Source organism: Nannobrachium achirus (assembly GCF_963921795.1).
Source record: "Nannobrachium achirus genome assembly, chromosome: 10".
Taxonomy (NCBI): Eukaryota; Metazoa; Chordata; class Actinopteri; order Myctophiformes; family Myctophidae; genus Nannobrachium; species Nannobrachium achirus.
Genome location: NC_137819.1, coordinates 32442356 through 32468826, shown reverse-complemented (window position 1 = coordinate 32468826; position 26471 = coordinate 32442356). Strand labels below are relative to the sequence as shown.

General features: G+C 42.8%; 1 protein-coding gene across 1 annotated transcript in view; it reads right to left on the bottom strand.

The window, feature by feature from the left end:
• Positions 1 to 26471, bottom strand: part of fam135b (family with sequence similarity 135 member B) — a gene marked incomplete at both ends in the record, with an annotated part of 92696 nt that overhangs the window by 40427 nt on the left and 25798 nt on the right. The window contains 4 exons of the mRNA XM_080735392.1: positions 6559 to 6688; positions 10563 to 10736; positions 11319 to 11389; positions 16131 to 16270. Of these exons, the coding sequence (XP_080591518.1) occupies positions 6559 to 6688; positions 10563 to 10736; positions 11319 to 11389; positions 16131 to 16270 (515 nt within the window). The remainder of the gene's footprint in view (positions 1 to 6558; positions 6689 to 10562; positions 10737 to 11318; positions 11390 to 16130; positions 16271 to 26471) is intronic.

Here is a 26471-nt window from a genome sequence, read left to right as displayed (position 1 = left end):
CTGCCATCGTGAGAATTGGTTGACAGGCTGTCAATAAATATTGTCTCTCTATAACAGCCCATACTTGGCTAGTGTAGACAAACTTTGCTGCGTGTCACTCCCCATCTCTCTCTCCCCATTTGCCATTTCCTGTTAGACTAATGTTCAATATCAATAAAGGCATGCGTGTGTGTGTGTGTGTGTGTGTGTGTGTGTGTGTGTGTGTGTGTGTGTGTGTGTGTGTGTGTGTGTGTGTGTGTGTGTGTGTGCGTGCGTGCGTGCGTGCGTGCGTGCGTGCGTGCGTGCGTGCGTGCGTGCGTGCGTGCGTGCGTGCGTGCGTGCGTGCGTGCGTGTCTGTGTTCACCCCATGAATAATTTGATGACCGACTCCAGCTCAAAGAGTCTCCTACTGAGTTTCCTATTGACCGATGACCTGATTTGATGACCTCATCAAATTATTGGCTTAGGAATACGACAAAAATTAAAACATCTCTTGTGTCTCTCCTTTAATGGATAATCTGGCAAAGGGTGCAATCATTCAGAAATAGTGTTTATTCAAAAGCTTGTCCATCTAAATCTATGAAAATCTATCCATCAGACAAACCATGGATCACTCCCAAAATCAAGCACCTTATTTACCAGAGACAAAAGGCTTTCAAATCCGGAAAGTCATGTGCTTTGGCTAAATTCTATAAAAATAAGGTCCAAAGGGAAATTTATACAGCCAAAAAGAACTTCTACGAGTCTAAGGTGGAAGGTATGGAAAAATCTAATTCCAGAGATTGGCACAATAATATTAGATCAATGTGCAGCAAAACTCCTAAAAAGGAGGCCCGAATTGATGTCCCAGGAATTAATCCCCAGGACTTTGTGGCAATTGCCAATACAATAAATGCAAAGTTTGTCACAGTGTCTCAGTCACTTGAGCCTCTAGAGCGATCGGCTCTACCTTCCTTCCTACCATCCCCCCCTTTACCCACTATACCAGTGTGGGAGGTATATAATAGATTGTCCTCCATCAACTGTCATAAATCCCCAGGCCCAGACATGATCCCCCCTAAAATACTGAAAGAGTTTGCATGTGAGATCAGTATTCCTCTTTGTGACATCATCAACAGGTCATTTGATGAAGGGGTCGTACCTGGACAATGGAAAGAGGCTACTGTTGTCCCTATACCCAAATCTTCCCCATGCAACATAGAGGAATTGAGGCCGATCTCATTAACAGCCCAACTCTCAAAAATATGTGAACACTTTGCTGGGAACTGGATTCTTAATGACATCACGCCAAACCTAGACCCCATGCAGTTTGGCAGCCGACAGAACCATTCCACAACACACAATCTAGTCAGCTTAATGGATTTTGTGTATAGGTCCAGTGATGTTTCAGGTTCAGTGTGCACTGTAATTACAACTGACTTTGCCAAGGCCTTTGATGCCGTGGACCACACAGTGGCAGTGCAGTGTCTCCTTGATCTAGGTGTGAGACCAGATCTGATTCCATGGATTTGCAGCTTCATGACGGATCGGCAGCAAAAGGTGCGCTACCAGGGACATCTGTCTGATTGGGAATATCCCACATGTGGAGTCGCACAGGGAACCGTACTAGGGCCCATAGTCTTCCTAGCACTGATAAACAGCGCCCTCCAGGATGGACCACACCACTGGAAATATGTGGATGATATGACTATGGCCCAATCGTGGAAGCCCAAGGTACCCTGCACCCTCCAACAGACCCTGAATGGTCTGGACATCTGGGTTAATGAGCACAAGATGAAACTCAATCCAAAAAAATGCAAAGTTGTACATGTTACCTTCATGAGAGAAAAACCAGCCCTGCCAACACTTTCCATTGACCAAAACCTACTAGAGGTTTGTGACACAGTAAAGGTGCTGGGGGTCACCATTCAAGCTGACTTGAAATGGGACAGCCAGGTGGACTATATGCTGACCTCAGCCAATAGAAAGCTGTTTGTCCTATGTCGCCTCAAGAAATTTGGAGTTCAAGACACAGAATTGGTTTCGATCTACACAGGCTATGTGCGTCCAGTCCTGGAGTATGCAGTCCCAGTCTGGCACAGTTCCTTGACTGTCATCCAGACTAAAAGACTGGAAAGAGTTCAGAAACGGGCTTGCAAAATCATACTCGGCCGGAGATACTCAGGATACACAGAGGCTCTCCGCACCCTCGCATTGTGCACCCTAGCAGAGAGGCGCACCCAACTGTGTCTGGACTTTGCAAGGAAGCTGTTTAAGTCAAACTTCAGAAACTGGTTACCCCCCCTCAGGAAGGAGATCTCTGGTCGCCAAACAAGGAATGGAGATGACCTGGACACTCCAACATGCAAAACTGAGAGATACAAGAAATCACCAATCCCATACATGTGCAGACTCTTAAATGATAATGGATTCTAGATTTGTGTTTTTAGGTTATATGGACTTTTAGATAGGCAAATGCATTTTATGATTTTATGATTTTTATTGTAATCAGCAAAATAATTCAGTGTTTTTTAATGGCACCTGTCTTTTTTAAACATCTGTGATCATGCTGAAAGTTGAATAAACATAATAATAAATCTAGCTCATACACGGCCACAAGCGGCCCCCACCTTCACTTAATGCGGCCAGCAGGTTAATATCTGAACACGGAGATATTATTGATTTCAGCTGTTACAATTTCAAACATGGAAAAATGACACGCTTTAATTACTTCAGTCTACATTAGTTGCTAAATGACTAGTATTAAAATGTTATTGTATTTTTTATGTCAAATCTATTTGTATTCAAGTTCATGAAGTTAACATAAGAACATGTAAATGCATTTGAAATGTAAAAACAAAAGAAGAAAAAAAAGGCGACTTTTCAGGATTCCAATTCAAAAACGGATGCATTTTGAGCAGGTAGATCGTCTATTTTTGCTATTTATGCCTGCATTATTCAATGTGGCCCTCTCCATCGTCAAAGTTGCCCACCCCTGATCTAGCTCATTGACTTCAGTGCATTCCAAAGCCTGTTTGGCTGAGGTTCACCTCCCTCCAGTGCAATCAATCTGAACTGCTAGAGTTGTCAGTCTGAGAAAATGACGTACTGTGCTGTGCGTGTCAAATGCTTCTTTACATAGCTTTGTAACACTGTGTATGTGTAAGTCAGCCTACCTACCTATACGTGCCCCGCGCGGCACACAGACTAGGGATGGGATCGTTTATCGCGATAAAAAACACTCACAATAATCGAATCATGGAGATTTAATTTATCGTGATATCGTCCTCCGTCATGCACTACGATCAATTCACCTTTTATTTGCCGAGCTGCATATCCAGTACCACTTAAACGCGTTGTGAGCTTGTAGATCTGCTATTTTTTGGCAAATGTTCCACCCCAGGATAATGGATTTTGATTGTCGTGATAATATCGTAAATGGCGATTTCTTTTTTGTCACAATAATCATCCCTAATCGTCCCATCCCTAACGCAGACTCACTGACCCGGCCCAACGAGGTTCCAGAACATGACAATAAAAAGAGGTGTCAGGCGAGAAAGAGGCGTGAGACGACGACCAGGCCGTCATAACAGATGAGGAGTGCTATCACTTCCAGATGTTTTTAGACATGTGCTCTGTGTGCCTGCCTGGCCACTTTTTAATTTCAAGGACACCAATAACTAAGGGTGTCGCTCCAGGGGACTGCCCATAAGTCCGAAGGTTCATTAGTCCGAATTTAGTTAGGGTTACTGAGGTTAAGGTTAGGGTTAGGGTTAGAGTTAGGCATAGTATTCTTAACAAATTCAGACTAATGAACCTTCAGACTAATGAACCTTCGGACCAATGCCATGGCACCTCGCTCCAAATTCTGGGCCCTGGGTACAAGGATTCACTGCGGGGGTGCCTGCATGAATGTTCTTCATAGGGGGAGGGGGTTTAACCCGTTTAGACTGGGTGGGAACGCCTTAAGCAGCATTATTTTGTGCTTTAACTATTGAAAAATAGCAGATATACAAGCTCACAGCTCACAAGTCTTTGAATATTTCAAATCAGTCTTAAGGTTTTTGGAAAAACCTACTATATGTTTCTATGTCAGTGGTGCAAAATTTGAGTTACAAATCTTCACCCCCCCCCCTGTGACACCCCCTGCCAATAACGTACAAATGGAACCAAATGGACCCGTAACACATCTGTAAGGGGCCATTTGGAACCCCTCAAAGAACCATGATGGTACCTGCGTGGACCACCTACAGTGTAGCAGTATTTCCATCGAGGCCAACATTCACAATATTATTTAGCACGCATTTAGTCCCTGTGTCCCTGAGCATAGATATTGCTTCTGGATGACAATGAATCAGCCTGCTTCCCCTCAGCTAAGGGCACAGAGATGTTGGCAGATTTACATGGATTGTGCTTTATTCTAATAATAAACAAGAACCAGCCGCCTCAGAGGGAAGGAGGCCGATGACACTAGGTCACCATGCAGCTGAGTGTCTGTGTTTGGAACTCTTGTTCTGGGACGAGCATGGGTATCAAAATATATTTTGCCACAAAATAATTGCCTCTCGCTACGTGTTGACTGTATCGCGGAATAACATTTCTGGTGAAAGCTACAGAAGTGGATGTGGTGTGTGATAAGTGATATGAAATGAAAGTTGTGAAACATGAACACAGTTATAATTTAGATGCCATCACTGGCTAATGTCTTGCACCCAATGTGCTCTGTGCATATCTGTGGTCTAAGGTTCAGACAAATGGGTATGACATCTTCTGGAAGTCTGGGACTACAGTCAAAGAATGCTTAATTTGGGAAGATAGCCCAGTTAAGCCACGCTTCGCCACTGGAGGCAAAATGGTACACAGAATGGTCTCTTAAGTGGACGGTACCGGGCGCCGCCTGATAGCAGATCTCGTGGACGTCCTTTGTTTACTGGTGCTGCAGTAGATCTCGCAAGAGTGTGTTGCTGGGACAGAGAAAGGCATATTTTCTCCTGATTTGTCTCTCTGAAAAAAGCCATTTTAGTGTCAGAATGTTAGGAAAATCATGCGGATGGGCAATGGCGATTGGTAACATGTCATTAGGTCGAACACCCTTTGGATCGACCACCAAACTCTAACCCAAACCCTAATCCTAACCTCAGTAAAACTATGTCTAACTCTAACCCTAAACCTAACCTCAGTAACCGTGACGCGGGTGATAATCTAACCTGCCGACGCTCGCGGGTGATTATCTAACCTGCAGACGCCGTTCGACCCAACGGGAGTTCGACCTATGGGGCAGTCCCCATGGCGATTAGGTGCAATATTTTGTTCTGTGATCACTGGGCTAGAGAATCGTGGAAATAATAGACTCCATCCTGCTTCCTGTCTCCTAAAGAGGCGTCGACCTACGTCACACAGATACGAGAGGTAAAAGCCAGTTGGGAACCCTTTCTTTCTTTTTTTGTCTTGGCTATTATGCACGGAGCCTTTTCAAGGGCTTTTTGGGGATAAATGAAAGAGACACAAGCTGATGCTTGTTCTGCAAGCCTCCTAGACCCACTTTAGTGTAAAGTCCAGCAAGAGCAAGAGGCAATAATACTTTGCATTTCTGTGTGAACAAATAGTCAATAGATCAATAGATCTAAGACTGGATCAAAGGATTTACAAGCTAAGCTACCCTCTCTGGTATCATGGTAAAGTGCTTTACAGAATAAACTTTATTAAATATTGCATTAACTCAGACTCCACCACAGCGAACTGAAGATGATTGAACATGTTGATGATAATTGGAAAAAGTCGATGTGTGTCCCTGAGCAAGACTCTTAACCCCTAATTGCTCCCCGAGTGTCGGCTCTGAGCGAATGGCTGCTCACTGCTCCTAGTTGTTATAGGATGGGTATACGGTATGCAGAGGACAAATTTCACATACTGTATATACAGTACATAATTGCGACCGTAGGTCACAGTTTACTATCAGTTCCCCTGACATCCCAGGTGACATCACAGTGATGTCAGATACTCAGAGCAGGGATCTCCATATATGGGCATAAAAGGGATTCTGTTAGGGATCTCCATATATGGGCATGAAAGGGAATGTATCCCAGAGACAGGGATCTCCATGTATGGGCATGAAAGGAATTGTATGTATGATGTCAGATGTCATAGACGTCATAGGACTTTCACATAACGAATAACTGAGTACAGTATTTTCTGGACTATAAGGCGCACCTGACTATAAGGCGCACTGTCAATGAATGGTCTATTTTCAAACTGTTTTCATATATAAGGCGCACCTGACTATAAGGCGCACTGTAGTTTTTTGAGAAAATTAAAGGCTTTTAAGTGCGCCTTATAGTCCGGAAAATACGGTAAGCATGTTGGGGTCTCACAGCAATATATCCATATACAGTACATTGCTCTCCATATATGGGTACCAGGGATCTCCATATATGGGTAACTGGTCCGATATACTGGCCAGATGGCCAAGACATGGCGCTTGTCGCCGTTAGGCCTTGTACTGGTATATACATATACAGTGACATAAAACACCCCAAGGAGTGGGGACTGTTCTATTCTATGTTGTGAAATGAGTGTATCGTTGACTATGAGTGACTGTACCTCTGAGATGACAGGCTTGCAGTAGCCGGCTCCGAACATAAGGTTCTCTACAGACATGGCAGATGGCTCGCTCCCACCTTCTGGAGAGCCCTTCCCCAGCCACGACGAGCCCTTCCCACTGCGTGCAAAGCTGCAAGGTGGGAAGAACAAAAGAGGAGCACAGAGAGAAACACACACCATAAAGTGAGAGGGAGAGGGACAGGACAGAGACAGACTGGCACACCAAGACCATGCAGAGAGAAGAACATGCTGTACAGGGAGGGGAGGGGAAAAGTTGACTTACTTTTACTCTAGTAAAAGAAGCAATACCACATTGTAGACATACTCTATTATAAGTAACTGTATTAATAAATGTTTTACTTAGTTCAAAAGTAGAGTACAAAAGTACAAAACTGTCATGAAAATATACGTGCAGTATCAAAAAGTTTTCCAAATTTGTCAAAATTGCTAGAACAGGGTTAGGGTTAGGGTTAGCATATAATTGTAGTGGAATAAAAAGTGGTAGTGGAGTGGAAGTATGAAGTACTTAAAAACGTAAACACTAAAAGTACCTCAAAATTGTACTCATACAGAGTGAGCTTGAGTGAATGCACTCACAGCAGTTACTTTCCACCACTGACACTGTCTATAATATAATCAATCAAGCCCTGCTGTAATCTTCATAATGAATGACCAAGCATTCACTTTAAGGTAGTTCCTCTGCCAGGTGTATTCATCAGATAATTGTTTGGCTCTCTATATTGTACAAGCAGCAGGCCGACACACTCTTCATTCAAGCTGCCAAACCCACTAGGAAGAAGCTGCCAGTGCCTGCAGCAGACACTGTAAAATGTTTGGTGCAATGCAAAGGTCATTCACAGCTGACTGCTGGTTTTCTATCCCAGTGCAGTGGTTGTCAGGGGTCATTTGAGGGGGTTAATATGGTATCCAAATCAGTTTAACCGCTTTAACCCTATTTTTTGCAACATTTTGCAACACAAATCTTGAACATGATTATCGGGTATTAGGTATTAGGAGGAAGATATTTTCCCCCAAAAAAGTGTAAAAATTATGTTTTTATGTGACCCCCCCCCCACACACACACACACACACACACACACACACACACACACACACACACACATACCCACACACAAACACACACATCCTTACGCTATAAAATCGCAAAAATAACCAACAGGCTCTCAACAAGCTCAAGCTTTGTAGATGGACTAGTTTTGCCTAATGTTTGGCAATTTTACCAACTCTGATCTTTGGCGCCTCCTCAGGGGGCCCTGGAACAGAGGTTGTCGTTACCGCTATTCACTGACAACATGATACAAAACGAGAATAGGCTACCAGTCATATTATCAACATTTTATGCGCGGAACTGAGATGGGGCTTGTTTGTTCAGAAGCCCTATACTTGTGGGGACACATGTCCTCGAAGCCCTCGCCTTCAACGCAGGTACTGTGTACCATCGTTCTGAGGGTAAGAGGTTATATTGACTGTATACCGGGTGCGTTCTATCCCTAGAAATAGCTCTGCCCTTCCTGAGCACCCGGGTCTCATACATGGAGGACATGCTCTCCAGCCGTACCCAGGGACGTGCTGGCTATTGGGAAAAGCGGGACAACTCCCGAACGGCAGGTTCATTCCCGGCCGGTCCAGGCCAGCCATTAGGAAAAAAATACAAATAAAATGTCGGCCTTCGTTCCATTTTGGGGGCTGGGCAGCCAACAAAGTAAATCGTCACTGTCGGGCAGAAACCTCGTATCTCCAAGTTTCAAATCTTTAAATTTTTTCGCAAAGCCCTGCTTCATCATACAAGGGTGTCACACAAAAGTAGTGAAAACAGCAGATCTACAAGCACACAACGCCTTGCGGTGCGAGGCGTTGGGTGCTTGTACCGTAGATCGGCTGTTTTCACTAGTTTGAAATCATTTTTAAAATGATAAATACAAAACAAACGGTTTTGGACATACAAGGTTCCACCCGACAACGATGAAATATAACTCATGTAATTGACCCTGAAATGGCAAATCTTTGAGTAGCAGCAGCGCTATAGAGAGACTCTGTCTCTGTAGTGCGCAATGAGGGCCTCTCCAACTCTTTTTCCCGGGCTGAATCAGGGGCCCAGCATGTCTCCAGCCGGACCCCAGCTATCTTGCTGGATACATTGATGATTTCATGGAGCCTGTTCTTATTGACCAATGATAAGGAGCCATACCAGGCAACAAAACCACGAAGGAGCGATGGAAACGTAGCATTAGACTTTTATCCACGTTATACTTTCTCAGTCTGCGCATAAAATGCAGCCTCTGCTGACCTTTTCCTATAGATGGCATTGGTGTCAGAATTCAATTTTTTTCTGTCAATTAATGCCCTACTTGTAGCAGATCCGCAAGCTCGAAATGCTGCAACGCTATGGACGTTTTTGAATTTGAAACCTGAAAGGTTTTCGGACATAAATATGTCCAAACCTGTAACTTTTCAGGATTCAAATTCAAATGAGCTTTCCACCCGACAGAGACAATGTACTGTAGTGAATTGGCAGTCTGGCATGTTTAGCCCACAAGCCGCCACTCTTGATAAAGCACGCTTGATTTGATGATAAGTGCAGCCAAAAGATATTCCCTTGAGAGAAGAGTGATGAACGAAAACGCTGATCAAAATTCAAAAGAGAACGACTTCTTAACCACGCAATGATGTTTAGCCAACAGTCAATTATTCAGGTAATTTTTCCATAATATATTAATGGCTATGGGAGTATTAAAACGTAAAAGGTTTACTTTATTGCCACGAATGCAGCCACTTACAGTGTGTGTGTGTGTGTGTGTGTGTGTGTGTGTGTGTGTGTGTGTGTGTGTGCGTGCGTGCGTGCGTGCGTGCGTGCGTGCGTGCGTGCGTGCGTGCGTGTGTGTGTGTGACTGCACTATTTATTGCTGTATAGCTATTTAAGCTAGATATGTATAGATCACAGTCTCTTCAATTTTATTTTATTTTTATGTATTGATTTTTGTACTGCTTTTCTGTTACTTCACTATTATGTTTTATTCATATTACTATGTATTATTGTATAGATTATTTCTACAACTATGTCGCAGCCTGTATTTTAAGTGCACGTGATAAATGAAAACCTTGAAAGGTAAACGGTATGGAAAATCTAAAATGAAATATTGTCTTTATGTTTATGGATGATATAATCTCCAAAACCTTGAATTGACAATAGCTTGTATTGAAAAGAATATGGTCCTTTAATAGCCATGCAGGTGTAGTCCACCCCACTGGTTCTCAACATGGGGTCCAGGGACCCCCAGGGGTCCTTTAGAACATTCCAAGGGGTCCCCAGAAATGAATTATAGTATAGGAATCAAATGAACCCATACGGGTCTGTAACTCTGAGCACAAATGGAACTAAATGGACACTTGGCTTACAGGTCTGTAACTTGCTCACTCACAGAGGATTTTACAGAGTAGATCAGGGGTCTTCAACGTTTTCAGGCCAAGGACCCCTTAGTCGAGAGAGAGATGGAACAGGGACCCCCACAACCCATAGATACCATAGGCTATAGTTTCATTGTTTGACAGCACAATCATCAGTGTATTTTGAGTTCATGTAAATTTCCAGTTTCCAGATATTTAACCACTTTAACTGTCAATAATTAATAAACTTAACCTATCACTCTGTACTTGGTCTGCTCTTTCCCCCCTCTACATGAAACCTCTTTGCCAAAAATAGCCAATCTACAAGTTTGTAGATCTGCTATTGGCTAAAGTTCTCAAAATATGGACGCCAGTGTTCAAGTGGTTAATATAGACATGGAGAAAAAAGCTTCTAACACACAAAGATTTGGAGGACCCCCTTGTAGAAACTTTGAGGACCCCCTAGGGGTCCCGGACGCCCTGTTGAAGACTCCTGGAGTACATTAAGAACCGTATCAAATGGGAGTCCGTGGCCCTAATCCATATCAAACAGGGGGTCCTTGAAATCAAAAGAAGACTGAGAATCACGGCGGGTCTACCTGATTAGCGGCTGGTGTAAGGCAACCAGTGAGGCGTGGATGGAGACGGAGATGACAGACAGGTGGAAGTAGTCGAACATGACGGGGACGTGGTGGTGGAGACCTCTCCGCGGGTGGAAGTGAAGGCCCAGGGTTCGACTGCTGATCAGCGGCACGGTCGCTATCTCTGCCAGCCTGGGTTAACACATAGGACAGGGTGAGAGCATGGCTTAAATGTAGGGCCTGAACGCAAATCTGTGTCACTTTAGATTTGAACCACTTTAGACATTATTTTATACTTTAACTATTAAAAAATAGCAGATATACAAGCTCACAGCGTGGCACCGAGTGCTGCGCTGCGAGCTTGTATATCTGCTATTTTTGAAAAATCGTGAACATTTGTGCAAGTCTTTGGATATTTTTGACCCAATTCTATAAATGTCTTCTAAATCCTTCTTCTAAATCAGTGGTTCTCAAACATTTTCATGTCAAGGACCCACAAAATGACATGTATTTGGCCGCGGACCCCCATCTCAAAATATGTTGTTCCATATTTGAGTTACAAATGTTCGCTTTTAAAAAGATATATTCAAAGAAAAAAATCTAGATTTTTCAAAAATAGCAGATCAACAACTATCCCTTTAAACAATGTCTCTGTTTGTCTGTTTCTCTCTGTCACTCTCTCTCCCTCTTATTCACACGTGCACAGATACAGTGCAGTGCACGTGTGCGCACGCACACATTTTAAACTCCAGAAACGAGCTGGCCAAAACGTACTGCTGCTCATTGTCAGTGAAATGCAGGTCCAGCTTCAGCTGAAAGTCCACCTCGCTCATGGCCTCCTCGACCTGTGAAAACAAGAACACAGAAATACGATTTACACTCCAGGCGTTTAGCAGACACACACTCTCCCCCGGAGCAACTTATGAACCGCCAGATCAGAGTAAATGTCATGAACCCTGTCAACAGACGGCAGGGTAAATGGTCACATGGGCAGAATGCAAAAGGATCTACTTGTGCATTCTTTTGCATTTGCAGAACACAGAACACAGGAAGGTGGGGGAACATGTTAACCCAGTGCTATGCAGTTGTTGATTTTGACAGCACACCTCGAAACGTGTCACTTCGCATGCACGCCCAACGTGCCTTGTAAACAAATCGCGGACATTACCGATGCAGAATGGACAGCCAAGACGTACAGTAAGTCATAACAGTGTTACTGTATACATACAGTAAGAGTGACGAGGAGCCTCGTCAACAGCATCATGGTATTAACCCTTTCATTGACGAGCTGAAGTGTCAACGGCAGCATAAGTGTTTTTAATTTACAAAAATTAAATGTTGAATGTGGAGATAGATTTCTGCCCGACAACAGTGATATGCAGGTACGTGTCAAAGGGGGCTTGAGCCCCTGCCCTTGTATCCATCTGTAAAAAGTGCCCTCTCTCCAGACCATGAATGCAGTTTTCACTATGGTGAAAGAAACGCAAACGCCCCTCTTTCCATGCCATGAAGGCAGCTTTCAAGAGAATTGCCTTGTCCAAACTCTCCTGAACTTGAATGCAGCATCATATGTTGAAAGAATTGCCCTCTCTTTGTAGAAATCCATGCCGTTACGTCACATCTCCAGTATTGACTTGATAATGCTTAGTTCAGTGTGGTATCAAGCACCGAATATTTCAATATTTTCACCAAAAGGCCCTTTTAAAAATGTCAGTCCCTGACGCTTAAGTGGTTAAACCCCCCCAGCCCCCATGTTTCTTTTACAAACCGAACCCTGCTCATTATCCCTGAGCAGCCATATAGCGTTTCCCTCCACGTATTGATATGGTGTATTGAGTAGAGCACACATGTGGGACCCACACAGCTTGGAAACAGGAGGTCTATTTTTATCTGTCCAATCTGTAGGCTGAGAGGAGCTGATAACCTCTGGAAGGTTAATGACAAGGAGCCTTAGGGACGGACGGCACCGTGGCTGAAATCAGATATGCTCACATTTAATGAAATTGTCTAAAAGCACGCGGTTCCCACAACCTTTTCTGGATCAGGCAGGGGCGTCACATGGGGGGGAAAAGTGTGACTAGGGCCCAAGGTGGAGGGGCCTTAATTATTTTATACTTTAGCTATTGAAAAATAGCAGATATACAAGCTCACAGCTTGTAGATCTGCTATTTTATGTTAAGCTTGCAGATCTGCAATTTTTTATAAAATCGTAAAAATGTGTGCAAATCTTTGAATAATTAATTCTTTAAGCGAACATGCATTTGTAACTCAAATTTTGCTTCTGGGGCATCCCTGGAACTAAATATTTTGAGACCAAATCCATATCATTTTGGGGGTTTGAGCACCACTGACATAGAAACAGGTTTTTCAAGAAACCTTAGAAGGATTTGAAATATTCAAAGACTTGCACACATTTTCAAGATATGAAAAAAATAGCAGATATACAAGCTCGCAGCGCGGCACTCACACTTTGAGCTTGTATATCTGCTATTTTTCAATAGTTAAAGCACAAAAAAATGCGTTCCCAGTCTAAATGGGTTAAACCCCCTCCCCCCATGAAGAACATTCATGGGGGGCCCGCAGTGAATCCTTGTACCCAGGGCCCAGAATTTGGTGCGACACCCCTGGGATCAGGCAGGGTGGGTCCACTCGGAAATCTCGAAAAAACATTTGCAACCCAGTGAACCCACCCATCTGACTACTGTGGTGTTATGTGGGCAGATGGGTAAAATGTTTATTTTAATGACCAATCAATCGACTGTGTTAACTCAGTTCAAAATATGACCCTATGTACTATACTTTAAGTTCCTGTTTATCAGTATCAAAATGAAACCCCTTTCATTTCTTCAAGGTTTTAAAGAAAAAATCCTGACTGTTTTGTTTGGTTTGATTTTCATCACGTTTCTTTTTTTCTTTTCTTTTCTTTTTTCTTTTTTTCTTTTTTTTACACACAATTTACAGGAATGAACTGGCCAAGAGGCAGGTAAGTTACATTACATGATTACACAGAAATAGAACAGGACATACAGTAGAGCACAGCCATAAAACAAACCGAAATGACTCACCTAGATGATATAACATGAACAATAAAACAATAAAATAGGCATTTAAAAAGGGGGCTACACCTCAAAGCGCAAGCGGTATCAACAACTGGTAAGGGCTTCCGGGGTATAATCTTTAAAAGAAGCCTTGGGGATCTGAGAACACACAACACACAGTGTGGGTGTTGGTGACATTTTGCCACATATAGCGACAGTCATTATTTCAGACGTGACGTCAAAGCGTGAGCAATAGCTTTGATACGGACGATTAGTTTACATCTGGGCGCACCGGAATTGCCTCTCAACCCCCCTTCCACACCTGTGTCATGTTGCTGTCCCCGTCGATCAGTCAAAGAAAGTAAATAAGAACAATAAACTCCGGGCTGAAACTCGACTACAGGTACGTTCTTTTAAGGTACTTTTACTTTACTTGAGTATTTAAAAATATATTACTTCTGCTCCACTACATCTTAGAGGCAAATATGCCACTTTTTTACTCCACTATAGTTATTTGACAGCTTGAATTACTAGTAACTTTGTAGATTTTTATATGGTATTGTCATTACAAAACATACATTAACCCACATAATCCCTATTTTACATGTCTAAGTTCACAATGCATCGCATTATGACCCATAGTTGATCTTGTAGATCTGTTATAAATCTGTGTTAAAAAAAAGTAAGTACTTGCTGTAAGTAACGTAACATTTTGAATACTTTTACTCGTAAGAAGAGTATTCTTTGGGGGGGGGGGGGGGGGGCACGGTGGCGCAGTCGGTAGCGCTGTCGCTTCACAGCTAGAAGGTCCTGGGTTTGGTTCCCACTGGGGACGCTGTGGGCACTGTGTGGAGTTTGCATGTTCTCCCCATATCCAGGGAGGTACCCTCACAAAAACATGCAGTAATCGTGGACTCTATAATGCTTGATGGCAGGGAAAGGCACTGGTTGGAATAACAAATTCCTTCCACGTGCTATGTCCACTGGGGAAAGCTCCCCCCTGTCAGGTGACAAGAAGCAGCCTGCTCACTCCTCATGCACTGAAGCAAGCATGAGCTCAGTTTGGGGCTCTCCCCAGGTTGGCAGAGGGAGTGTAGCGCCCAGGATTACAGCTTTGGCAATTGGCACTGGGTATTTTTATATTGTTTATATTGCTACTCTTTACTTGAACAATGTAGATTGCTACTCTTTACTTGAACAATGTAGTGAGCGGCGGTGGCTCCCGGGGTAGAGTGAGAACTATAGAGCCAGTGGATTGGATGGGATCATGCTTGGCCACGGTGGGACCACTGTACTGGAGACACTTCATCAATAAGCTGTCTGGCGTGTTTACAGGACTGATCCATCCACCTGCCCCCCCGGTCAGTCTGGGTCTACATGCAAATCACCTCCCAACACTTATTAAAGAACATGAACTCCACGACCGCGTATAAGCGCTGGAACTCAACCCCCATTTGTCCAGTCGAGTGTTTTGTTTTCTGTCGAGATGTGTCGAATGAACCTAAAGCACTTCAGCCTACACAGTGCACATCAACGCTGACGAAAAAAGAAAAACTGTGTTCTAATTGGATCCAAAGTAGTTATTTATTTAGTCAAGTGCTCTTGTTAATACTTTTCATTAGTTATAAATATTCATAAAACGCAGCGAGTACATCTGTTATTTTTGAAAAAGTTGGAAAAAATGTTTTTAACACAAATCTTCTCTTCTGGGGGTCCCTGGTACAAAACATTTTTAGATGGGGGTCTGTGGCCAAAAATATATCAACGTGGGGGTCCTTGGCAGAAAGAAGGTACTACTGCTCGTGCTAGTGTAACTCTTAGGATAGTGCTGTGCAACAGGCTCGGCAAACAAGTGTCATTTTGTGTCCTTTCACATGACACTGGCTCCCACTGTGCCCCGATAGGGAGTCTGTCATTAGACTAAAGCAAATCAGTGCTGTCGGGCAGAAACCTCATATCTCCATCTTTCAACTTGTTTTCCAGTAAATCAATAAAGAAATAGCCGCTCACAGTGTGACGCATTGTGAGCTTGTAGATCTTCTATTTCCTCTACTTTCAATTTTTTTTTAAAGTGAAGGTTGGTCAAGTGGTGTCTGTGCACTGTGGGGTTTTATCTACCGGTAAAAGCTTGCAGTGGGGCACTCGATGCCACACTGGGGCCTTTTCCACCAGCAAAGAACCGGTTCTTTCTCCCGCCTATGGGATGAACCAGAGGTGTGCTTTTCCACTGAGAACCGGAGTTGGTTCTGAACCGTAATTGTTGGTTCAGAACTGGAACCACAAAATCCTTGGTTTTTGTGGTTCCAGAGCCAAATCCTTGGCTCTGGTTCAATCTGGTGGAAACACAAGCCGGTTCGCAAGAACGAACCAAGGTTCCCAAGAAAGTTGAACCGGCACTGGTTCTGGAACCGGTTCTTTGCCGGTGGAAAAGGCCCCACTGTGAGCTTGTAAATCTGCTATTTTGTAATAGTTAAAGCATAAAATAATGGTTGAAGCTTGTGAGTCATTTCTTTTTGTCCCTGACAGACATCGTGCGTGTGTGACTCACCTTCTCCCCATCCAGCAGCAGATGGACTTTGAAGTTCATGCAGTCGTTGACCGCGATCTCCTCGTTCCTGTACAGGATCTGAAAGATCCGGCTGAACACCGTGCCATCGTAAACCCCCGGCGAGCTGAAGCTGCATTCGCCTGTAGAAGCGCGGGACAGTGTGCAAGAGAGAAATAATAAGCAACCAGTTCTATGAAAACAAGCCGAAAAGAAGTGACTAGCAGCACTTAGTTTAAAACATACACATTGGCTATTTAAAAGAAATCTTGGGGGAAAAAAGTGAAAATTGAAAGAAATATTTTTTGAAACATTTTAACAACACAAATCTAGGATGGGGGTTCCTGGCACAAAATGTGGATAAGCGGGGATAAGCAGATTATTCATTTGGGGGTACTTGATATGAACATGTTTGAGAACCACTGGTTTAAACAACATTTGGGAAACAAGCTTGTAGATCTGCTATTTCTTTTTATACAGTAAGTATCAAATGTATGGTTAAAACGTTTGTAACACTGTATTTACTAATCCCCCCCAAGGAACCCTGGGGGATTCCTCGGACCCCATTTTGAGAACCAATTTACTAGAGCATCTATTAAAGTGCCCTGAGGGATCCCAGTCCACTAAGTGTACAGAGTTTGATGCACATTGCATGAAACAGCCGTTGCACATTTTTTAGGGCGTTCGTGCACCATTTGTATTAGACTTTTTGGGACATTTTAAGATTTCTCAGTACCTTCCTGTTATTTGACTTTGTTCCTTTCTTCTCTCTATTCGTTCTTTATCAATTCAAAAGCTTCCTGTAACCGCAAAGGGTGAAAGCTTGCATGAAAATGTAATCTTGTGATGTGACAATAACGTTGATATTGATCCTGAAACCTTATTATCTTAATCAGGTCAGTTCCACTGAAATCAATCCAAATCTCATTCTGAAGAGAAACCTGAGTACGTGCAAACATTCATTCTTTAGACATCGAGCAACCAATTTAACAGTTAATGCAAATGCCAAGCAAATGCCAATACAGACATTATAAAACGATAGGATATAATAACAAAGTTAAAAGAAAACACAATAATATAGTACATACAGCTATCACTCAGCTAAAAAAGAGGATGAAACACAAATTAGTCAGTGCTTCAAAATATACAGTATTGTCCATTACTGACTTTTCTAACTGTTAACTTGACCTTGATCATGACGTTGACAGTTTTGAGTGAAAAGTAGTGTTCTCTTCAGGGCAGCCTGCTGATCATTAGAGTCAGCACACTGGTTAAGCTCCATAAGTTTATTGCTGGACCAGCAATAAACTTATGGAGCTTAACCAGTGTGCAGACTCTATATGTCCTTCTTCATGATTCTGCTTGTCTAGCACCTGGGCCACGGATGTGCGCGCACTACTCTCTTCATTCAGCCTGCTGATCATTACCACCACATTTCATTAAAAATAATACAACCATCTTCAGTATGTTGACCTTGACCTTCACTGTAACCTCGCCAGGACACCCATTTCATCTAATCAGGAGAGAGAACCTATTAAATCAGCTTAGATGTTGTAGTGATTGATTCAGTTCCAATTCTGGGTGAATTTCCACTAATTCAAGGCTTCATGGGGTGTTACAAAATCCCAGTACTACTCCTGGAATAAAGCAAATTAAAATCTCATGACTGAAAAATGTTGGCTGATTTGTGAAACTTGTTTCCTATGCCATGATAAAGGAAACTCTGTTTCCTATACAATTAGCAAAATATGTAGAATTATGTGTAGGTAGCCTAATAAGCCTACTGTATTTGTTGAAGAAATTGCAGAATCAGGCTTTAACCTTTGCTTTTATGAAAATATTCTGAGACCATTGGGGTTTTATGGAAGAAGTTCTGAACATGTATTCTATTGCTACAGTTTGACCAATTCAAATACTCTTTAATCTTATAAAATAACTAATAACCAAAATCTGATAGATACTGTAGGCTAATTTTGATGCAGGACATGCTTCCATAAGAAGACATGCTGGCTTCTGTGTGGGATTCAAATGACTGGAGTCAGTGGAGTCGTGGAGGAATGAGAACTTTAATCGCGTGGTTCTCAAAGAGGGGTCCGGGCATCCTCCAGAAGATCTACCAGCTCACAGAGCGTCCCTTAATGCTACGCTGTGAGCTTATACATATGCTATTTTTTTAAGAAAATCTGTGAGGAAAAAAAAGTTGGGAAAAATGTTTTATAATCTTTGTTTAACATACTGTAAATCTTCCCTTCTGGGGTCCCTGGCACAAACTCTTTCCAGATGGGGGTCCAAATACATATCAATTTGGGGTTCCTAATTGGCATGAAAAAGGGTTGAAGAAGCACAGCCATAGAAGACATACTCTGGCCCGGGCCACAGGGTAGTGGTCCAGGCACCTAGGCTGGTAATCCAGCCCAAAATCCAGCCCTAGCAGCCTTGCAGGTTCGAGTCCCGATCCGGACGACCTTTGCTGCATGTCACCCCCCCATCTCTCCCTCCGTATCCTGTCAGCCTACTGTACACCTATCAATAAAGGCAGAAAAAGTCCCCCAAAAGAAGACATACTCCGAGTGGAGTCACAAATGACTGAAGTCAGTCGTGTGGAGAATGAAGACCTCTAATCCATGATGACTGAGTGCTTCTTCTTCAAGCAGACAGTGCTCTCTCACATTTAGTGCACGTCCCGCTGCCCCTGTCGCCACCACTGAGACTGCTACGGGAGAGCATTTTCACAGCTAAAGTGACACAATCTCCTGGCCCCGCTGTGCACCGCGAGAGGCCTTTGAAAGTGCTCTTCCCCCCTCGCTCTCTTGTCCCTCTCCGCCCTCTGCCTCTCCACAGGTTACACCTGATAACAGCGAGGCAGACAGACAGCCCCGCAGCCAGCGTGAGCTATTGAGCTATGTGTAGCACCGCTGACACATGTTTGAAAGATGCACAATAATCCATGCGGGGAGTGATGCAGACGTGGAGGGAATTGCAGTCGGGTTGTTGGGCCTGTTTGCCAACTATTAGACACACGTGTACTAGGGCATTGGTGCCCCTGGTGGATGAATTTCTTAATGCTCCAGGGGTTCTCAAAATAAACATATTTGAACTGGGGACCCCCACTCTGACAAGCACATATAATTGTAGGTATTATATTTAATGTGACTCGGTTCCGCAGTTAAATATTGTGAAAATAGCAGATCTACATGCTCACAACGCCTCGCAACGTGAGGCGTTGTGAGCATGTAGATCGGCTATTTTCACAATGTTCGCCTCTTGCTTACTTAATATTTGACAGTTTGGCCAGTCCTGTCGAATATTCGACTATTCGAATACTTTGAGGTCGAATAATTAGAATACTAAAAATCACTATTCGTGAATGCCCTAACGTGTACGTATGCGTGATACTTAAAGGAGTAGTTCATTTCTATCTCTCAATTACTCACCTTGAAGCCTTGAATTCATTGACCGGTCTCCGGTAGGAGAGTTTAGTTTTTCTATCTCACCTCATGGAGACTTTAATCCATGGATTTCTTTTCTATTATTATTATTTTGTCACATTCCGAAGCCAATAATTTGATGATCAGTAGTGGTTCCCTATGGAGACACAAAGAGCCTGCTTTGTTCCCTATGGAGACACAAAGATCCTGCTTTGTTCCCTATGGAGACACAAAAAGCCTGCTTTGTTCCCTATGGAGACACAAAGAGTATCCTCAAATTATTGGCTTAGGAATCTGACAAAAACAATATCCATGGATTCAAGTTTCCATGGGGTGAGTAATGGATAGAAAAAGGGGATGAACTGTACTTAAACAGCTTTGTGTCCGTCTACAAACAATCTCTCTCTCTATATGGGTGGGTGACGTGACGTAACGTTTTCGCTGTCCTCGGTGTCAAACATGTATAAATAAAAAATATATTTGTCAAAAACCTTCTGAATATTGTGCAGGACATTAAGCTTTATGTGAACTTACTCAAGATTAAAACATTTCATTCCTCATTTCTTCAGAATCTTCAACCAAACATGGCAAAACTCATATGGTGTGACTGTCCTGACCTTGTTTCTCAAAGTGGGAACTTGAATAAAACTAAGAAAAAGAATTCTAGTCTATTTTGAGCCTATATCTTTTCAAAGTCAAAGCATAATGTTTTCAGTCATTTCTGATCAAAAACATTTTGTCCCCCAACCCAAAATCATTTGGTGTGACACTAGTTTGGAAAAATTAAACAGGCAATTATTTGGACACCTATTGGCTAGAGAGGTCCTTCTTCTGTAAGGCTATTCAGCACTCCCAGCACAACTGCAAGACAGGTGTCTGAGGTGAGTTATGATTTTAACATTTTCATGAAATGCCATCTTGTTGAAACGTTGACAAACTCACCATTCTGGATGTCTTTTGGTGTGACACCTTTTCTTTAAAAAAAGCTTAAGTTATTTGAAGTTTTGGTCATATTTCCATGTAGATCTAGGCTGCTTTGTTATAGCTAGCATGCTGTTAGCATGCTAATGTGTACATAGTAGCCTCAAGGTAAACCTAAATGGAGAAAACAGTAATATGGTGTGACACTTAATCATATGGTGTGACATGTCTGCTTGTCACACCATATGACTTGACTGTCACACCATATGATTTATACTGTATTTAACTACAGATATAACAACAAATAACAAAGTTCCATGTTTCTTTTGTACATTTAAACATTTGTTTTAAACATTTTTACATAAAATGTAATTTAGCTTCATTCAGTGATACTTCAAATTCATCAGACAGAGCAGAAACCCCTTCACAGAAACCTTAACATATTGTTTCAATCTAAACAATATTTTCTCTTTGTCTTAAACTATACATTCCATTTTCTTTTGTCAGCTGGAAAATGACAAGTGCTGAGAGAACGAGAAAGTACAGGGAGAAACTAAACAATGACCCAGCAAGGAGAGAGGAGCCAAAGGGGCGAGACTGCATTTTCTACGAAGAGCAGGAGGTTGTCTGTGGCATAGCAGAACCGCAACAAGGCAGCCGGTTTGCTACCCTCACCAAATACGACTGGCTGATGTACAATACAGTCTAAATGTATAATCTAATCTGATCTAATACTTTTGTACTTTCACTCACTGGACTGGACAGTGGACAGTGTTAAGGTAGGACCCGAGACAAAACTAGCGAAAATAGCTGATCTACAAGCTCTCAACACGTTGTGCTGCGAGAGCTTGTAGATCAGCTATTTTCAGAGTTGCGCAACCCAGCACTCTTTAGCTAGTGGAGATGTGGTGTAATGTCATGATTCCTAATTACATTTGTTCAACACAAAATGCTGTGTTCAAGTTCAGGAGACTTCGGAAAAAAGCAATTTACCTGAATGCTGAGTTCTGTTTCCACTAATTGGTGTTAATAAAATGTTGCCTTCAATGCCTTGGCTCCAAGTGTGGCTATATGCGCCTTATTGTCCCTTTAGGATCCTTCTGCCGTGGGCCGGCAGAAGACTTAGGTGTGCGTAGCATTCCTGTGCACATCCTCATCATCCATCTACTACTACAATTCTTTCTTATCCCATGTTAAAGCCCTACAATAATATCCTGTTCAGAAAAATTAAGGCCATGTTATCCTGGGTAATTGTTTAATCAATCAGTAAAGTTCAGTACTCACTAATAGGTAGGTTAAAACACAGTTTGCTTTGACACATGAAGATATGATCATACGGTGTGACACTAAATCATTTGGTGTGACATTCCAAATAGTGAGAAATCATACCTTTATTAATGATTAAACCAAAAAAATGTTTATGGATTACATAGAGAATATTATCAGGAAGAGTCACAAATATTTGTGTAATTTTAGAGAAAGTTTTGACAGAATACATTTAAAATATGTTGTAAGATCATGAACATGGGCCTCACACAGAGTGTCGATTATGAAAAAAATATACAGATATAATTAATTTTCAAAAAACTATAGTGGATCACTGGTTAGTTATGATAAAGGACTTTGATAAAGTGAGTAACTTAAGAAAGATGTACTCCATTTTCATTTTATGAACAATTATTTTCATGTCACACCATATGACGATTTTAGGCACAAGTACAACAAACTGCTGAATAAAGTCTGATTCCAATAAAATATCTAAAAACAAAATGTATTTCTATAAGGTTGAGAGTGAGTAGAACAAAAGTAAATAACTTTTATGCCTGCAATTTAAAGTTTTTTTAAAAACACATTTTTTGGGGCGTCACGTCACTGACCCACATATATAGATGCAGATGTCCATGTCCATGGCCATACAAATTATTTGGGGATCCTTGTCATGAAAATGTTTAAGAACCACTGCTGTAGATAAATACGGAAAAGAGGGGAAAATACCTCAAATCAAAAACATTGGATCAAAAAATCTCCAATAAAAGTGTAATAACAAAACAAATCTATAACCCAATAATTCAATCAACTTTATTTTGATACAACACAATTACCATGCTCAATTCTGACCCTTTGGGCAGCAATCTGGGTGAAGTTGAAAGATGAATTTCCCCCTTTGGGATCAGCATAGTCTAAAATTAATTCGTATTTTCTTTTAATTTAAAGTCTCATCACAGTGACAGAAGCCTTTTGCACACTTGAAAAGAGTTGTTGACAGTTGTAGTATAGGTGAAGATTGTTCTGTTTACAAAATGATCATTAAATCATTGCAGCTCGGAAGGGAAAAACATCTTCAGCCCTCGTTAACGTTTCACTTTACATAAACTGGCATAATTGGCAGAATAAATATTTCCCTTCTGTTTCCCCCCGCTTGTGCTCGACAGAGACAATAGAAGATCCAGATAGATAGATACCTTTATTATCCCAAGGGGGAAAAGCAGTCGCCCAGAGGCAGCACAGCAGTTTAAGGATATTTACAAAGTGCTACAAGTATCTCACCGCCATGTCAAACACGAGCAAAATGCTCAATCCTACTAACACAACCTAATAGTGCAGAGTTTCCAAAGGTCAGTGCAAGAAAAACAAACTAAAAAAAGAAAAACAAGAAAGGGTGACACAGCAAGACACACATGAGCACACTCCATGGAAGGTCCTTAGAGGTCAGAGTCAGTACAACTATAGTTCCAGTAAAAAAGGATACCGTCGTCCTAGGTTAGGAAGGTAGTCCTCGCCAAGCGACCGTTGTGTGTCTCATTGTTTAGCTTGAGAGCAGCCGGTACAAAAGACTTAGATCTAGACCAGGGGTCTTCAACGTTTTTCAGCCAGGGACCCCGTAGCTGAGAAAGAGTTGAAGCAGGGACCCCCACTAATTAGCACACACTTTAGGCCCTCCCTACCCTAAATGTCGGGACGGGTTCGGGTATGGTCGGGTTTGGGCAGAATTTGAGAACTCTACTCTACAAAAGTAATCTGGTCAAACCAGTCGGCTATTTTCATCTTTGGAACCGAGTCGAGCTAAATTGAATGCCTCAACCGTTACATTCCAAGTACGTATGTACGCAACGCACGTACTGTACGCATGTGATGATGCGCTGCAGCGTTCTGCAAACGCAGGTTCTCACATTCTGCAGACAGACATGCCCGCCAGCTTTTAGTCACAGGGATTCTGCACTGGACGTAATCTACTTATTTGTGTGTGTGTGTGTGTGTGTGTGTGTGTGTGTGTGTGTGTGTGTGTGTGTGTGTGTGTGTGTGTGTGTGTGTGTGTGTGTGTGTGTGTGTGTGTGTGCATGCGTGCGTGTCATGTGTGCACTTCTCCTTCTACCCCATCTCTCCCACTCTCTCTCTCGAACACTCTCCCTTCCTCCCCTTTCCTTCTCTGTACCCCTAGCATCCCCCCCCCCCCTCTCTCACTCTCTCTCTCATACACACACGCATACGCGTAAACACACAAGCACAATTCTATATGTTAGTTGGAACGATCCATCTAACATAGTTAGAACATAGTCCTTCATCGTGGTATAATTTAAATAATGATGACACACACATTAAACACACATAGGTAATTCACCTGGCAAACGCTCTACTCCATCTTTAAAGTCACCATATCGCTGTGCATGATGAATCTCGATCAGTATACTATACACGCAACGACGTCCTACTTTGGAACAAGACAAGTGTTCCACACACAATTTATTCATCCAAAGGGCAACGGGGGACAATTTGAAATGTCAACTTTGCCACACAGTTTCCAGCACATTGTGTGACAAATGCATTGTCACACGGGGAGAGGAATGTTCTCCCTACCGGGCAGAGGACATAAGCCTGATTTAGACTTAGCTGCCCGCTGGTGTCACACAACCAAGATAGTAGACAAACTATAGGGCTCGGCCAAGACGGAGAAAAAAAAGGCATCGCCATCATCTCCAGTCCCATATCCACAAGAAGTAGGTGGCAGCCTTTTTAGGAGACCGGAAGCAGGTTGGAGTCTATGGTGCCCTCCACACTACAGGCGGTTGCCGTCGGGGCTGCCGCTAGGATCAGCGGTGGCCCCACCGTGGTGAGACACAAACACACTTGCTCAGTGAGTATTTCACAAAGATGAACACAATCCATCTCTCACCGCCCGCGTACGCATGCACAAACGAGCACGCTCGCGGGGGATTTCACGGGACCGCGCCCGCTCGCCTCGCCGGCCCAAAACTTCGCTGCGCGGCCAAAATAGCCACCCGGCTCCCATTGAAAATGAATTGCTAGGAGGCGGTGACCGCGCGTAGTGTGGAACCCCCTTATTAAATGGGAGAGCGAACGTGAACGCAGCTTCTTAACCATTAAATAGCCCCATGGTCAATGAACTAAATATTGGACAAAATCAGCCACAAAACCGTCATACTAAAATGGCTTTTTTCAGAGAGGCAAATCAGCAGAAAATCTACTTTGTTATCCACCTTTCTCTGTCCCAGGTACACCCTCTCGTGAGATCTATAGCATCAGTAAACAGTAAACACAGGATGTTCACAAGACGGAGGATTTGTGTATCATTTTGCCTCTATGGCTCCAGTTGTGATGGTCTATCTCTCTAAATCAACCATCTTTGGTCCGGCGATATTACTTAAACGAATCGTTTGCCTCAATTACGATTAATAAATGATTATTTGATTTTGCCTTGATTGGTACATTTTTCTCTTATTGGTTTCAATATATTTTAACTGCTCATTCTACCCTATGCTACAAGCTCACGCTTTACTTTATTTGTTTATTTTGATGGGACACCGCATATTAATGAACAATACACCGAAACCACATGAATATCTACAAGTTCACAACATGTCGCTGCTTGTCGCATCACAGCATGCCCTGAACCACTTGGGCACATATAACTATGGGGAACATTAGCCAAAGAATTGGCGACGGCGATCAACAAGCTCCCTGATCGGCTTGTAGATTGGCTAATATTGGCGAAGAGATTTGGGGCGTAGACAGAAAAAAAAGAGGTTGAAGTACAGTTGTGCTGTAACTTGAGCGGAATCCCTTTTCTATTTTCGAAATCAAGGGTCTTCAACAGTGGGTCCGCGACCCCTAGGGTGTCCTCATTGTTACTACAGGGGGTCCGCCAAATCTTTGTGCGATAGAAACTTCTCCTTTATATTAACCACTTGCCAAAAATAGCAGATCTTCAAGCTCACAACGCCTTGCGCTGCGAGGCGTTGTGGCGTTGTGAGCTTGTAGATCGGCTATTTTCGGAAAAGAGGTTTGGTTTAGAGGGGGAAAAGAGCAGACTAGTACAGGTCAAATGTATTAAGTATTGACAGTTCATGTGGTTAAATATCTGAAAACACAAATTGACATGAATCCCAAAATACACTGATGATTGTGCTGTCAAACGATGAAACTATGGAATCAATGAACAGGTTGTGGGGGTCCCTGCTTCATCTCTCTCTAAACTAAGGGGTCCTTGAACTGAAAACGTTGAAGAGACCCTGGCATAGACAAAAAAAAAGAGGTTCAAGTACAGTCGTGCTGTAACTTGAGCGGAACCCCTCTTTTCTGTTTTCGCTCGACATAAAATATCTCCACCGAAAATAGCCGTTCGACAAGCTCACGACGAGTCAAAGATGCAACGATGCTACGTGTTGAGAGCTTGTCGGTCGGCTATTTTGCTCTGCGAAGGTTTTCCCTCAGGATATGGCTTCTGGTTAAAGGTACATATTGTACAGCTGGCATTCTGCCCTGCCTGGTGGGGTGTATAGTGTCTGTGACCTTGTGGAGTGATAGAGCCCCCCCCCCCCGCCCGCCGCAATGTACAGGGGAGGGCGGGGCTGCAGCTCAGCCGTCCAATTACAATATGGATGGGGATGGATGATGGGCTTCCCGCTGCAATGTACCTTATCGCATGTGTGCACATGTGCTGTGTGTCTCACTCACACACACACAGGCGCGCACACAC